The sequence below is a fragment of the Cnephaeus nilssonii genome (genome assembly GCF_951640355.1).
Source record: "Cnephaeus nilssonii genome assembly, chromosome: 14".
In the NCBI taxonomy this organism is placed as follows: Eukaryota; Metazoa; Chordata; class Mammalia; order Chiroptera; family Vespertilionidae; genus Cnephaeus; species Cnephaeus nilssonii.
Window position 1 is genome coordinate 44,123,589 of NC_137085.1, and position 15,027 is coordinate 44,138,615.

At 43.9% G+C, this 15,027-nt stretch overlaps 1 protein-coding gene across 4 annotated transcripts in view; it reads right to left on the reverse strand.

Moving 5' to 3' along the window:
- Positions 1-4,360: 4,360 nt before the first annotated feature.
- PIP5K1B (phosphatidylinositol-4-phosphate 5-kinase type 1 beta) overlaps positions 4,361-15,027 on the reverse strand; it is a 291,346-nt gene continuing 280,679 nt past the window's right edge. For all 4 annotated transcript variants that reach the window (XM_079790914.1, XM_079790913.1, XM_079790916.1 and 1 more), the window contains exon 15: positions 4,361-5,033. In XM_079790914.1, the coding sequence (XP_079647040.1) occupies positions 5,031-5,033 (3 nt within the window). In that variant the 3' untranslated portion in view covers positions 4,361-5,030. The remainder of the gene's footprint in view (positions 5,034-15,027) is intronic.

Consider the following 15,027-nt stretch of genomic DNA (forward strand, 5'->3'; position numbering starts at 1 on the left):
CATCCTTGCATCCCTGGGATAAATCCTACTTGGTCATGGTGTATGATCTTTCTGATGTACTGCTGGATCCGATTTGCTAGAATTTTGTTGAGGATTTTGGCATCTATGTCCATGAGGGATATTGGCCTGTAATTCTCTTTCATTGCGTTGTCTTTATCTGGTTTTGGTATTAGGGTGATGCTGGCTTCATAGAAGGAGCTTGGAAGTGTTCCTTCCTCTTGAATTTTTTGGAATAGTCTGAGGAGGATAGGTTTTAGTTCTTCCTTGAATGTTTGGTAAAATTCCCCTGTGAAGCCGTCTGGCCCCGGGCTTTTGTTTGCTGGAAGCTTTTTGATGACTGCTTCAATTTCTTCCATAGTTATCAGCCTATTGAGATTTGTAGAATCTTCCTGAGTAAGTTTTGGAAGGTTGTATTTTTCTAGGAATGTGTCCATTTCCTCCAGGTTGTCTAGTTTGTTAGAATAGAGTTGTTCATAGTATTTTTTAACGTTCTTTTGTATTTTGGTGGGGTCTGTTGTTATTTCACCTCTTTCATTTCTGATTTTGTTTATTTGGGTCCTCTCTCTTTGCTTCTTGGTGAGCCTGGCTAGAGGTTCATCAATCTTGTTTACCCTTTCGAAGAACCAGCTCTTGGTTTTGTTGATCTTTTGTGTTGTTTTTTTGGTCTCTATGTCATTTATTTCTGCTCTGATCTTTATTATTTCCTTTTTCTGCTCACTGTGGGCTTTTCTTGTTGCTCTCTTTCTAATTCTTTGAGTTGTTGAATTAGATGATTTATTACCATTTTTTCTTGTTTTTTGAGGTAGGCCTGTAGAGCTATAAACTTCCCTCTCAGGACTGCTTTCTTTGTGTCCCATAGGATTTGCAATGTTGTGTTATTATTGTCATTAGTCTCCACGATGTTTTTAATTTTTTAAATTTCTTCTTTGATCTCATTGATAACCCAATCATTGTTTAGTAGCATGCTATTCAGCCTCCAAGTGTTTTGTTTTTTTTTGGAATGTTTATATTGTTTATTTCTAATATTGTGCCATTGTGGTCTGAAAAAATGCTTGATATGATTTCAATCTTTTTGTATTTGGGGAGACTTTGCTTGTGACCCAATATGTGGTCTATTTTTTAAAATGTCCCATGTGCACTTGAGAAGAACGTATATTTCGTGGCTTTAGGGTGAAATGCTCTGAAGATGTCAATTAGGTCCAAATCCTTGCTCAGTTTCCTCTCCTTCTGGCACACCTATTATGCGGATGTTGTTTCATTTCATGTTGTCCCAAAGTTTCCTTAGGCTCTCCTCCTGGTTTTTAATTTTTTCTCCAGTTGCTGTTCAGTTTGGGCTTTTTTCTCTACCTTCTCACTTACTAATTCAGTCCGCTGCTGCTTCTAGTCTACTGTTGAAACCTTCCATGGTGTTTTTGATTGTAGCTACCATATTTTCCAGCGTATAAGACGACTTTTTAACCCAGGAAAATCTTCTCAAAAGCCGGGGTTTTATACGCCAGAAAATACGGTACCTGTATCCCCCACAAGCTGCTATTCCAGTGCTGGAGCTGAGAGTGAGTACCGTATTTTCCGGTGTGTAAAACCCCGGCTTTTGAGAAGATTTTCCTGGGTTAAAAAGTCGTCTTGTATGCTAGAAAATATGGTATATCACTTTTGATTTCTTCTTGATTTTTGCATAGGTTGTTGATTTTCTCGTCCATCTGGTGTAAGAACTGTACGGCCATTACTCAGAATTCTTTTTTTGTCATGTTGCATGCCTCCATTTTACTTATTTCCTTTCTTGGTGATTCCTCTTTCCTTTCCTCTAGGGATTATTTTGTTGTCTCCCCACTCTATCCCAGAAGGTTCAAACGCTGAGTTGCAGAGGCCCGGGCCGTGTGCAGTGGGAGCTTCGCACCACCCAAGTGTCACTGAAGAGCTCTGGCTGCTGTGGGTTGGTGGGAGCCATGCCTGCCCAGGATCAGAGTCACTGGTGCTCAGTGCAGCCTCATGCATGCACCTAGAATCAGGAACCCTGCCTGTGCCATGCTGATAAAGAGACCCGGCTGGTGTGTGCCAAAAATAAGAGTCCCTTAATGCATGCCAGGTGTCAGAGTCCTCCTCTGTCTGCACCGAGAATCGAGTATTGGAGTCTCTGTTGCTTGGTGCAGCCTTGCACTGAGAATCAGGGTCCCTGTGTGCGCATGCGCCAAGAGTTGGAGTCACTGGTTCTTAGTGTGTGTTTACTAGGAATCAGGGACCCCAGGCGCGCGTGATGAGAAACAGAGTCGTCACTGTGCTCAGTGCTGCCTCACGCAGAGAATCAGGGTCCCTGGTTTACTTGGGGGGCTGTGTTGCACAGCCGCCCTGTGTTGGCAAGAGGTCCACTCCTGAGCTGTGAAAAACAGACTTCCATGTGCACTTGCCTAGAATCAAAGTCAGGTGGCACTGCCGCCCTGTGTAGGCATGGGGTCTGGTCTCGTGCTTGCACTCTGTGGGAAGCAGATTCGCACTGTCTGTGTGCCCAGGCTCAAATTCGGGCAGCAGAGTGGGAGCTGCCCTGTGTGGGCATGGGGTCTGGTCTCTGCAGGAAGCAGATTCCCAGTGTCCGCGGACCCAGGCTCAAATTCGGGCAGTGGAGCTGGAGCCGCCCTGTGTGGGTGTGGAGTCTGGTCGTGCACTTGTGCCCTGCGGGAAGCAGATTCCCAGTGTCTGCATGCCCAGGCTCAAATTCGGGCAGCGGAGTCAGAGCCGCCCTGTGTGGGCAGGAGGCCTCCTTGCGCAGGGTGGGTCCAGCAGTTCCTATGGCTCTGCAGTGAGCCTGTGGGGAGGAGGATGGGCTCTGTGACTCACAGAAATCTGCAGCCTGGATGTCTGGATTCTTGGTGTCTGTGGATCTGCAGCTGTGGTCACAGGTCTTTGTCCCCAGTGGCTGTAGGTTCCCGGTTTGCATCTGGGACCAGATTGGGTGGTGGTGAGGCTAGAATCCTAGTCTCAAGCAGTTCTGTTTTTCAAGATGGCGTGGTCTCTGTGCCCGCGCTGGCTGCCCCTGGAGTGTCCAAGGAGGAAGTGGGGTTTCGCCATCTAAGACTGCCTGTTTTGGCAGCTCCTTGGAAGACCTGCAGGATCTAACTGTCCCTAGCTCACACATACACACACCACACATGTCCACACACTCCTCTATTGCTCCCTCATCCTTTCACACACTCCCCTACCTTCTTGCCGGTTGCCATCCTCGGAATCCCGACCTTCATTTTAAAGTCTATTTTGTTGGATATGAGTATTGCTACTGCAGGTTTTTTTCTTCTTTTCCATTTGCATGGAAAAATTTTTTCCATCCCTCCACTCTTCATCCTGTGTGTGTCTTTTGTTTTGAGGTGGATCTGTTGTAGACAGCATATAGTAGGGTCATATTTTTGTATCCATTCAGCTATCAGCTACCTTATGCCTTTTGATTGGAGCATTTAGTCCAGTTACATTTAGGGTTATTATTGATAGGTACTTATTTATTGCCATTATATTTCTTAATGGCTAGGTTTCTCTGTTTCTTCTCATTACAGCAATCCCTTTAGCATTTCAAAAGTTAATACCATGTTTGCTTACAAGAAAACGTAAAGATTTTACACTGAACATCTTACTCATCAGGAATGTCTTTCTGCAGCCTTGGTCATTTTACTTTCTCATGTTCTCCCCCCGCCCCCCCCCCCCCCAGTGTATGATTGATTATGCAGCTTCTTGAGCCTGAGCTGCTTGGGACATTCATGAGATGGTGTAGGTATATTCATTGTTTAAAACATTCATTGCTTCTCTCTGTTGAGTCCACTCTTATGTGAGAAGTATTCTTTTCACTCCTTTGACACTGGACTTGTTTCTGTCATTTGCTTTGGCCAGTGGAAGGTGAGTATTGTAAACAGCATTTAAGCTGAAGTTTTTTTTTATGAGTTCCCATTGCTTGGTTACACTACCTTTTTTTTTCTTCTGCCATAAAAGTGACATGTTCTAAATAGGGACTGCTCTAGATCCCCATCCAGAGATTTTGGGATTGTTTGTTACCATAGCATAACAGTAAAAGCTGGCTAATATACCAGGACACTGGGGAAAATCTCCTGAACAAGTTGAGCAGGACCTGCTATTGGCTTCCCAGGGCCAGAGAATTTTCTGTCCATTTTCATCTGCTATGAGAGTCAGTTTATTTAGGATTCTGGAATATCTAAAAATGAGAAGCATCTAAGTTATTTCTTCTTAATTAATAGAAATATACAGGCCATAAACCATTGGAATTACTATACTACCACAATTGAGAACAAAATATTTTATTTTTCTCAATAAAACTATAGTTTACAATAGTATTTACTAAATAAATTATATAATTTCTCTTTTACAAGCAATAAACTAAATCACAAATATTTCAAAGACAACGTGTATGTACACGACATAAGGCCTTTTATAAATAGCTCTGCTTTTCTCATTTCACTAGTAAACAGTGAAAACATCTTTATAGAGGCTAATTATCTCTAAAGTATATGCAGACCTATTATGCTGATCTTTAGATAAAACCAATTTAAACATTTAATGACATGGGCTGTGATTATAATTTTGCAAAAAGAGCAGGATTTATACTTTATGTACCATTTTGCACAGATGAGTTTTTAAAAATATATATAAGCAGATTACATGTGTTGCTTATGTATAATCACTGGATGCATGCAAAATGAAATAATGCAAGTATCAATAGGAAAATAGCACTTTCAAGTCCAAAAAAGTGATTGGCAATGGTATAGAAAGCAGCTTAAATATAGTTCATGCAGTTCTTCACAGTTCGGCAAGCAACAGCAAATGATAGAAGAGTGTGGTATTTTTCACATCACATCTGCTGATCAGCCCATGGACCAAGGCTCCCCTGACATCTCGCAGACTCCTAAGTCCAGTTGATTGTTACTCTGTGTCGTGGGGCTCAGCCAAGTTCCTTTGGGAAATCTGGAGTGGAGGAACGTCTCTCCTACCACTGTGTTCATGTCTCATCCATCTGCTTAGGTGGTCACCATTTGCACTTACTGGGGGGAAAAGAAAGAAAGCAGCTGTAAGACTTAGTTTTGGTGTTGATTGATAACTGCTCCTCATGAGTGGGAACACAAGTCCATTATTTCTCCCAGTGACTTGTGCCTGGGAAATGTGCGAGTTGAAGTTGGGGTGCATGAGGCTGGGATTCTGCGATGATGAGCATAGCAGATGCATCTCTGGCGGATCCGCAATATGTTATTGACATCAAGGTTTATCAAGTCTCTGCTAAATCACAGCCCAGTGCTAGAGACTCAGAAGGAAGCAGCACCACATAAGACGGCGGTCGCCAACCTTTCGGACCTCACGGACCACCAGTTGGCGACCGCTGGAAGACACACTCCTGCCCTCCAGGTGCACAGGGCTTGGAATGTGCTGTGGTATATCAGGTCTGAAGCCAATCAGAACAACTTGAACACTGTCTTGAACTCATGAATGCTGTGTTCATTTTCAAACACTGTTCCTGTGGCCAGGGAGTGAAGATATATCCAGTAAATACTTAACCTAATATGATAATCATTTAAAATCAGAGGCAGCTAATTCAACCAGTGACAGTTCCACTAAGCTGTATATGGGGAAGCAGTCTCATGCTCAGTCTTTAGAGATAGACACAGTGGGTTAACTGTATTGATTTCCTAATTATTACAGCTATAGAACATTATGCTAGTTACTTAACTTTTTTTGCACCTTATTTTATCTGTAAAATGGAGGTAAAAAAACAACTACTCCACTGTATAGAATAGTTGTGAGGGATAAACTTTTCTATGGAGAGGTAGTGTGTATGGGTACACATATATACAAACATGAGTACACATACATACAAAAATACAATATACAAAAATCATAATACATATCACTTAGCACAGTGCCCGGCATATGCTAATGCTCCCATAGTAGTACTTAAGAAGGTTTGAGCTGGATCACGGAGATTGTGTGGCCTAACATCTTCATTTGGAGGCTGAAAAAACTTCAGTAAAAGTTTGAAATGACTCCAAAAATTGTTAGAAAAGAAACTATGTCAAGTAAAGATGATTGTACTTACTTACTTATTTATTTTTTAAATATATGTTTTTATTGATTTCAGAGAGAGGAGGGGAGAGGGAAAAGATAAAAACATCAATGATGAGAGAGGATCATTGATAGGCTGTCTCCTGCACATCCTCTACTGGGGATAGAGCCCGCAACCGGGCATTTGCCTTGACCAGGAATTGAATCATGACTTCCTGGTTCATCGGTTGATCCTCAATCACTAAGCCACACCAGCTGGCCAAGAGGATTCTATTTAAAAACCAGTATTTCATTGTGGAATTTGAGCCTATTGTTAGTTGTAATTTTTCTTAACTTACCAATTTGTTTAATAATTTAGATTGTTCCCTCTTATTAATGTTAGAGAGGTTTCCCTGCTTAGATGTACAATATGCTCAAACTCAGAAATCATCTTTACTCAGAAATCATCTTTCAGAAATAGCTTCAGTGGTTGGTGCTGTGAGCTAGAGCAGTGGGCAAATGGGAATTGCCTACATGCTCGGGGCAGATGTTAAGGTGGACTTTACTTAGGCTCAATGTGATAACTTTGATGTGTGGTACATATCAATCAGTGATATAAAATGATAAGGTCTTACTAATTAGATTTGAGCCCTGCTTTCTTAAAACCAAAAAATAAAAGCAAGTAGTAGTTTGCTCTACTGGCCCTATAGATGACCGCTGGAGTTCTGTGTCTGGTTTCTAATGCCAGACTCTGAGAGGGACATATATCAATCTGAGTCATGTGTGAGAAAATCCACCTGTGAAGGGCTCCAAACTGAGGACTCGATGGAAATGGCTGAAGACCTGGGCTTTTTGGTCTAGAAAATAGGAGTCATAGAGATGGGGCATAATAGTTGTCTGGATATGTGAAGGCTAGCCATGGGAAGAAAGGGTTAGGCACGAGGTTAGTTAGTCCTAGGACACCTAAAAGTGTGACATTGTCATCAATAGTGGCCCAGGTGGCTGTGATCCTGGGGGCGGGGGGCGGGTTGGAATATCAGAATGTGTAAAGTGAGTGGAGTGGTAAAGCTTCACCCCTCCCCGTCCCCCCCATCAAGCATCCTCATCCTCCCTCCACCCCAGCACATGGGCCCAGTGCGCCATCTGCTGCGACCCAATGGGTGAGGCTAAGTGAGTCCAAGGCCAGAACCGGAACAAATGTGTGGAAGCCAGTTTTGCTTCAACCTGGAAGTGCTCTCTAACCAGAGTAGAGAAATGAGTGGTCACTGGAGGGGAGGGGCAGTTGCTGTCACTGGGGGTGAGGCTGAGGCTGACTGGCCGCTGGGTAGAGCTGAAGCAGAAAGGTGTGTGTCCTAAACACGGCACCCAGAAGATACTCGATATGTAGAGGCCAGCAGAGCAGATTCACCAGTCATGGCGGGGCTGTGTCAGATAATCACAAAATTCCATTTCAACCACAAGATTCTATCAAATACTATATGTAATTTTTAGTTTTACATTTATTATTTTTATTTAAATATAATTGGTATACAATATTAGTTTATTTCTCACTCCACACCTCTTTCAGTCTTTTCTCTGACACATATACCCCTCAGCCTACTGTTTAAAAATTCTATTTAGTCAATAGGATTTCCTAAGACCTGGAATGTGATGTGAGGGAATCTCAGGGCAGAGCTGAAAGGAGGCACAACTTCACGACAGTCAGACTGGCCGAAATGCTCAGCACTAAACAGTCCACGAAGTCTCCCATTCTGAAAGTTTTAACCCTCAGGGGTGCTATTTCTTGTTTTTAACTACAACTACTTCAGGGTTCAGCCCATGGGCCCCTCAAAGCAGGATCTTTTCCTTTCTGGAGTCCAGGAGCCTCATTTTGGTTTGAGGTTGGAGTTCCTTCCCAAAGTACCTCCGAGTAGAGCATTTTTCTCCAGGCTTTTGTTGGCAGTAAGCCTGTTATCTATATCCTGTTCCTATACCAAGCCCGCTTCCATCAGCAATTCCTGAGTTCTGCTTCCCCCAGCCCTGCACTCTTCCCTTTCTGCTGTATGTTGTTCTTATTCTTTTGGCCGATGTTCCTTCTGTTGCTATGAGAGCACGACTCCTCCTGCCGCAACATCACTTCAGTCCAAACGCAGCACCACCACACGGGCATGTAAAAGCGTCAGGATGCCTCCCCGTGGCTCTGCAGTCTGTCCTCCTCTGGGTCACTAGATGGCCCTGCATTCGAAATTCAGGGATTTCTGAGAAAGCAGCCACCACTGGGCTGTGGGAAGTCCTGAGTCTTTTTTCTTTTACCTAAGGGTCTATATTTCTGTTTTATTATATTCATATATCTGTCTTATTATATTCATATATCTACCTCAGATTTGGGGATTACTTCCCAAGGCACAATCACTCGGGGACAGATTGGGGTGGGGGATTTCTCTGTCCAATAGCAGTAGGAATCCAAAGCTCATCATTTTCTTGGGAGGTAAAACGACTACCTATGCTAGTGTAGAAATCAGGACACGGCGTATGAATGGAGTTGACCTCACCGCCAAGGGATCTGATAGATGGAGGGAACTTGGAGAAGCGTGGGTCCAAATTTCCTACCTTTGCACTTAAAAAAATCAGACTCGGAATGAGATGAAATTACTCTTTTCCAAGGGCCAGGGACTGTGGGCCTTTAACTAACAATCCTTGATGCGGGACGTGGGACTTGGAATGTCCTTGAAGGGCACACACAGTCCAGATGAAGACGACCATGTTGTCCCCAATCTGGGAGAAGGTTTGTGGAAGTCTGAGGTGGAGGGCCAGGCCTCCTGCCCGCCTCCAGGTGCCCCAGCAGGGCGTTCTCTGCCGACCGGCAGGGAGACCCAGGGAAAGAGCTGGCACTCCTCTTGGACATCTCGTGGGATGGACTTGGGATTACGGCCTCTCGTCTCAAAACCGTTAGTGCAGCCCCAGTATCTCAACATGGTTCCCCGCCTGATTGATTTGTTTTCCGAAGACCCACGGGATGCCTGAGGGCATCAGTGATTTATATCGGCTCACGATTCTACAGCGGACTTCCCAGCTAATTGTGAACCCAAAGGGTTACCTTACTATCTCATACATCATATAGCCCTGGGCCGCAACCGAATCCACTCTGACCCCTGCTTCTTCTGCATTAGGAGAATGTTGTGGGGAGGAACATGGGCCTGGTTTCATTCAAACAGGAGCGCTGGCTTCTCTCCCACGTACGTAGAAGGAAAGCCTGAGATGCCAGCAGCTCCCAGGCATGGTCTCCAGAGGAGGAACTAGAAGCTTCTCCCTCTCAGTACTTTTAACCATTAGGGGTTGAATAGTGTCTCCCCAAATGGCATATGTTGAAATTCTAATCCCAAGTATCTCAGAATGTGACGTTGCTTGGAGATAGGGTCTTTATAGAGATAATCAAGTTAAAGTAAGATAATTAGGGTGGTCCCTAATCCAGTATGACTGTGTCCTTATTCGAAGAGGAAATTTGGACAGGAGACAGACACACACAGAGGGAAGACAATGTGAAAACACAGGGAGAAGATGGACATCCACACGCCAAGGAGAGAACCCGGAACAGATCCTTCCCTCACAGCCTCCCAAGGAACCGACCCTGCTTGGACTTCTGGCCTCCAGAACTGTGAGATGATAAACTTACATTGTTTAAGCCACCCAGTTTGTGGGACTTTTGTTATGGCAGCCCAAAGAAACCAATACGGTAGCCATTACTGAAATTTAGAAAGTTTTTTAAAAAAAGAAATAAGGCTCTACATATATTTGAATTTTATTATACTCAATCCCATCCCCTATAGGGGGTTACTTAAAAAGGCAAAGGTACAGTCTCCTAGAAACTGAGCAGCTGTAAGGGACGACCTATCAAAGAGTGAATGTGAAGAAAAGGCTTTTTCCAACTTGTATTTGTTGATACTTCGTTAAAGTTGCTGCCTAAGCAGGAGAAAAGAGCAGTTTCTGTGCTGAACCCCCGAACTGCCAGCGAGCCCTTTCAAAGAGGCTCAAGTGGACCGGGCCTGCATGGATGGAGAAAGGCACCCTTCCACCCTAGGGAAGATGAGCACCTTTAGTTTTGTGCCTGACTGTAACAGCAGCCTCCAGTCCAACTTGAAAGGAGGAAGATGCTGCCTGTCCCGTGCGAAGGACGTGCCCCTGGCGAGCGTGCACGCACAGCACGGAGGCTACGATAAAAGACATAAAAGACGTGGAGTAGAAACAGTCCATTGAGTGATAACACTCACTCTTAATTAAGCTTCCCTTCAAGGACTTCCATCACGTAGCCCCCTTGGTCAGAGGGGCCTTCCTACCAGTAGGTGGCAGTAGGCCTGCAGGAACCAGGAACACATTCGCAAGCCCAGTTCATAAACTTGAGTGTGGTAGGAGCCTGCTGTTCACCTGGGAATCAAGTGTATTTTCTCTCTCTAATGTAAAGCAAAGCTATTGGCTGAGCTTAGGAGGGGAGCCTGGGGGAGTCACAGCTCTGCCTTACATGTAGCACAGAGGACTGACAGGATGCTCAGAGCTGCATCTCAGCCCTGGATGTGTGGGGAGCTTTTGAAATACCAATGCCCTGGTTCACTTCAGGGGTTTTATTTCTACATACTATAGGCACCCGACAGGTGACTGTATCTGCTAACACATTCATTTACCTGGCACCTTTTTGTGAGATTCCAAAATAATTTGGACACATCTAACGAACCTCCCAGTGACTCAGCCAGGGAGATGAAACGTGAGTGGGGAATGGGGCCATGCATGGCCGAGACCAGGACACCCAGGCAAGCTGAAGGAGGAGGAAACCAAGCTGGCCTGTGAGGCCACAACTCACCGTAAAGCAAGGACAGAACACAACAAAACTGCCGCAGCCTCGCGGGCTGTCATTCAATGGCTAACTGTGGGCCTAATGTAACTGAACAGCCAGTGTGCCTTCAAACTCCAACTCCCGTTCCCTAAGCGAATCCTTAAACTGTAGTTTAATACTGTTTGTTGAAAGTAAAATCCTCCTGGTACCCTCCTAATCTAGCCTGACGGGTTGCCTCATTATTTTGAAGCTTGCATCTCTCATTTCAGTACAGGAATCACTTCTAGGTGCCATGGTGCTCAGGCCGTGGGATTTTTTTTTTTTTCTTTCAGGACTTCCAACTACTTAAGGGGACCAAGCATTTCTGGAGATTTAAAAAAAGGGCCCTATTTTGGCCTTCCTGAAATCTCCTCATTTCTCAACAAGTGGTCAGATGGCGGAAGGAAGTGGCATTTTGGTTAAATGGCCTCCAATCCAAAGGCAGTGTTTTCCTCTTCCTACTTTGCTCCCACTAAAACCTACCAAAAACCTCAGCAGCATTTTTTGTCTTTGTTTTTGTGTCAGTGGGGAATCTTGTTCTCTGCCGAGAAGCAATAGAATTGCCACTGTCTCAAATGAACACCCCTTGCAGCAGCCAACACCAGCCAGAGAAGGAGGGATGAAAGACACCTGCTACTTCACGTGTGTGCCATTCACCGCAACGCCAACCGAGTCCAATCCAGAAGTGCCATTTCTCTTGTCAGAAAGCTCCACTGAATTTTCTAAGACACCCTGACCTGATTTAAAATGTTTTCCTTCTTTTTCTCACACATAACAGGAGAAGCTGTTAATTCAATCATTTCCACTTCTCTGCCGCCCTTGTCCCATGATCAAAGAGTGTTATTAACCACCCTAAGGACACGTTCAGTCATCAGGCCACCCAGCAGCGGCACATCAGAGCGCCATCTCCAACACCAGCATGCCAAGAAAATGGCTCGGCTCTCTCTTCTCCTTTGCCCACAGCCATCTTTGCACTTCAAATAGCCGTTTTGCAGAGACACGTACCTGAGTGAAACTACCTATTACTGAGAGGATGATAATATGTAAAAAGAAAGGGCATATCCTTGGGACTAAATAATAGAGGCAAGAAAATCACTCTTGAGTAGCAGCCATCTTTCAATTATCCATATTTAAAAAGTGATCCTGTCTCTCTCTCACCTATCCATCCCCAGCTAGTCACCCACAACATTTTTCTGCTGCGATGACTTTGTTAGTTGTTCCTCTTCCCATCAACACCAAATTGCATTCTACGCCAGGCAACGAAGCTGCCTTAGTAACTGAAATAACAGCTACCGCGACCATGTCAGTGCCTTAGGATGTCCGACTATTCAAACAGTGGAATCTAGCTCTCCTCCTAAGACCCCACCATTGCCCATTTTAAGTCAGTAGAGCCTGTTAATCTCTATTGTATTCTTTTAAATACCTTAATCCCATGGTCGGCAAACTGCGGCTCGAGAGCCACATGCAGCTCTTTGGCCCCTTGAGTGTGGCTCTTGCACAAAATACCAAGGCCTGGGCGAGTCTATTTTAAAGAAGTGGTGTTAGAAGTAGTTAAGTTTAACCCTTTGCACTTGCTTGCTTTTTTCTCGATTCCTTTATTCTAATGCTAACCGTGTCGAGTCACACTCGACATCCGGGTGCAAAAGATTAAAAAATTTGGCTCTCAAAAGAAATTTCAATCATTGTACTGTTGATATTTGGCTCTGTTGACTAATGAGTTTGCCAACCACTGCCCTAATCTATGTCATCAACTCAAAATTCAATGGAAAACACATCTTTGGTTCTGGGATAAAATCATCTTCTGAAACACCTCCCTTGATTTGAATATTTGCAAATGATTCAGATAACCTGAAACTCCAGAGCAGTGATTTTCAACCTTTTTCATCTCATGGCATATATAAACCAAGTACTAAAATTCTATACCACACACACACACACACACACACACACACACACACACACACAAAAGTATTTTTTGTCAATCTGACCAAATATAGGTATAATTTTCATTCATTCACACAGGACAGCTATTATGTTGACTGTTGTCATTTTTTTATTTGACAATCTAAGGGAAAGAGGTCAGTGCCCCTGACTAAATAGTCAGGTATTAAATGTTTTAAACATTCTTGAAGTGCACAGTTGAAAATCGCTGGTCTAGAGTATGAAGGTGAATGGCCTTTTCAGAGCAGTGCAGATAGCTAGGGACATGGAGCCTGAACGAAATATTTTAATAAGGACAGTGGAATAATGAGCTGTCTTATAAGGTACCCTATCCTTTTAATTTTGTGTCAAATCATAGGAAAAAGCAGGATAGCTGGCCTAATTTACATATACATATGTGGGGCGATCCTTAAAAGAAATTTCAGATGTTTTCTGGTGTGCAATAAGTCATTTGCATTTAAAAGATATGTTTTTAAAGAGGTATAAGCAGTATTGTCCATTAGTACAAATAATAGCACCAGGGGAGGTCACAAGTACCAAGAGAGAAATGCTGTATCTTAAAGGAGGAGAAACATTACAAGAGAAATCTGACGACGTTTGGTTACAACATGGAACACAATGTTACCACAGAAGCCTCCAAGTGCCGTTCAGGTAAAGGTAGCTCTGATTAAGAGAATTCAAGTTAGGTCAAGAGGCAGGAGAGACAAAGGTGTAGGCAAGATGGTTTCCCTTCACATGCTTTTCCTTTCCGTTCTCTTTCATAGTCTTGAGGCAAATAAGAATACTGAAGGGGAGGGTACTGGGCTGTATCCTTTCAGATCTGGAAGAGCATACAAAATCCTATCTAATAAAGAGGGAATATGCAAATTGGCCATCACACTGTCACAAAGATGGTGGCGCCCAGTCCCCTCAGCCCCACCGGAGTCCCCCAGTCCTTTCAGCCCAGCCAGGGGGGGGCGGCAGGCACACGGTGCAGCTGGACCCGCCCTCAGCCCCCCAGCTGCCCAGGGCCAGCCTGAGGTGCAGGCAAGCCTTGGATGTCGGCTGCCCAGCCGACAAGGGCTGCCCGAGGCTCAGGTAACCAGGGCCAGCCGAGGCTTGCACTGCCGGCAGTGGCAGCAGCAGAGGTGTGATGGGGGTGTCGCCTTCCCCTGATCGCCAGGTCGCCTCCCGCCCCTGAGGGCTCCCGGACTGTGAGAGGGGGTAGGCCAGGCTGAAGGACCCCCCACTCCAGTGCATGAATTTTCATGCACCGGGCCTCTAGTAAAAAATAAATCTCCAGCAGGAAAACATACCCTAGAGTTATAAGGTAATGGTGCAGAACTTTCTAGATATGTTGCCATCAAACTTAAGTTTAACTATTGTGAAAGTTTATGGTAGAATATGTGGTGAAACAGTGGAATTTGGAGAAATGACTGTATCTACTCTGGACAAGCCTAGTCTGCAACACCTTGTAATTTAGAATAAGTCACAGATGGTCAGAGCTGGAAGGGTCTTAGCGATGATTTAATGATCCATTTTATAGATGAGAAAACTGAGGCCCCCATAGAATGATTGATTAATTTAAGGTCAATGATGACTGAGAGGCAGAGACAGGCATAGAATGCAGATGTCTATTTGTAATTAATTCACGTCCCATTTGGTTCTGCAACAGGTGAAGGGACTAATTTGAAGGACTAGAACAACTGTAGGGGCTATCATTTCTGGGGATCCATGAGGTCCAACTCTTTTCCTATTAATACTAAGGTGTTATTTGCCTTTTCATTCTCACTCCCTGTCACGGGTGTACATGTGAAGTACAATGATGTGCCATTCTGCAACAGACTAATGTAGAAACATATGAGAGGCCAACTTCTGTTAAGTCACACATTAGGGATTGCAAAAATGTAAAATAATGCCACTCTCCTCACTAAATTTATTTTGTTCTGGATTACATAGTTATTTTCATAAACATTTAATAGAGTTATTTTAAATGAATTAACATTTAAATAATTTCTCATCTTAATTTTTAAAAAATTATCTTTATTGTTCAGAGTATTATCAGTTTAATTTTTAACTATGAACTTACATACAGAAAAACTCTTGGGTTCCTCAATAACTTTTAAGAGTATAAAGGCGTCCTGAGATCAGAAGGTTTAAGAATGACTATACTAGAACCATAAAAAATGGAAACAATGATGAAAGTGGAATTGTACAAAAACCATTCCAACATAAAACCT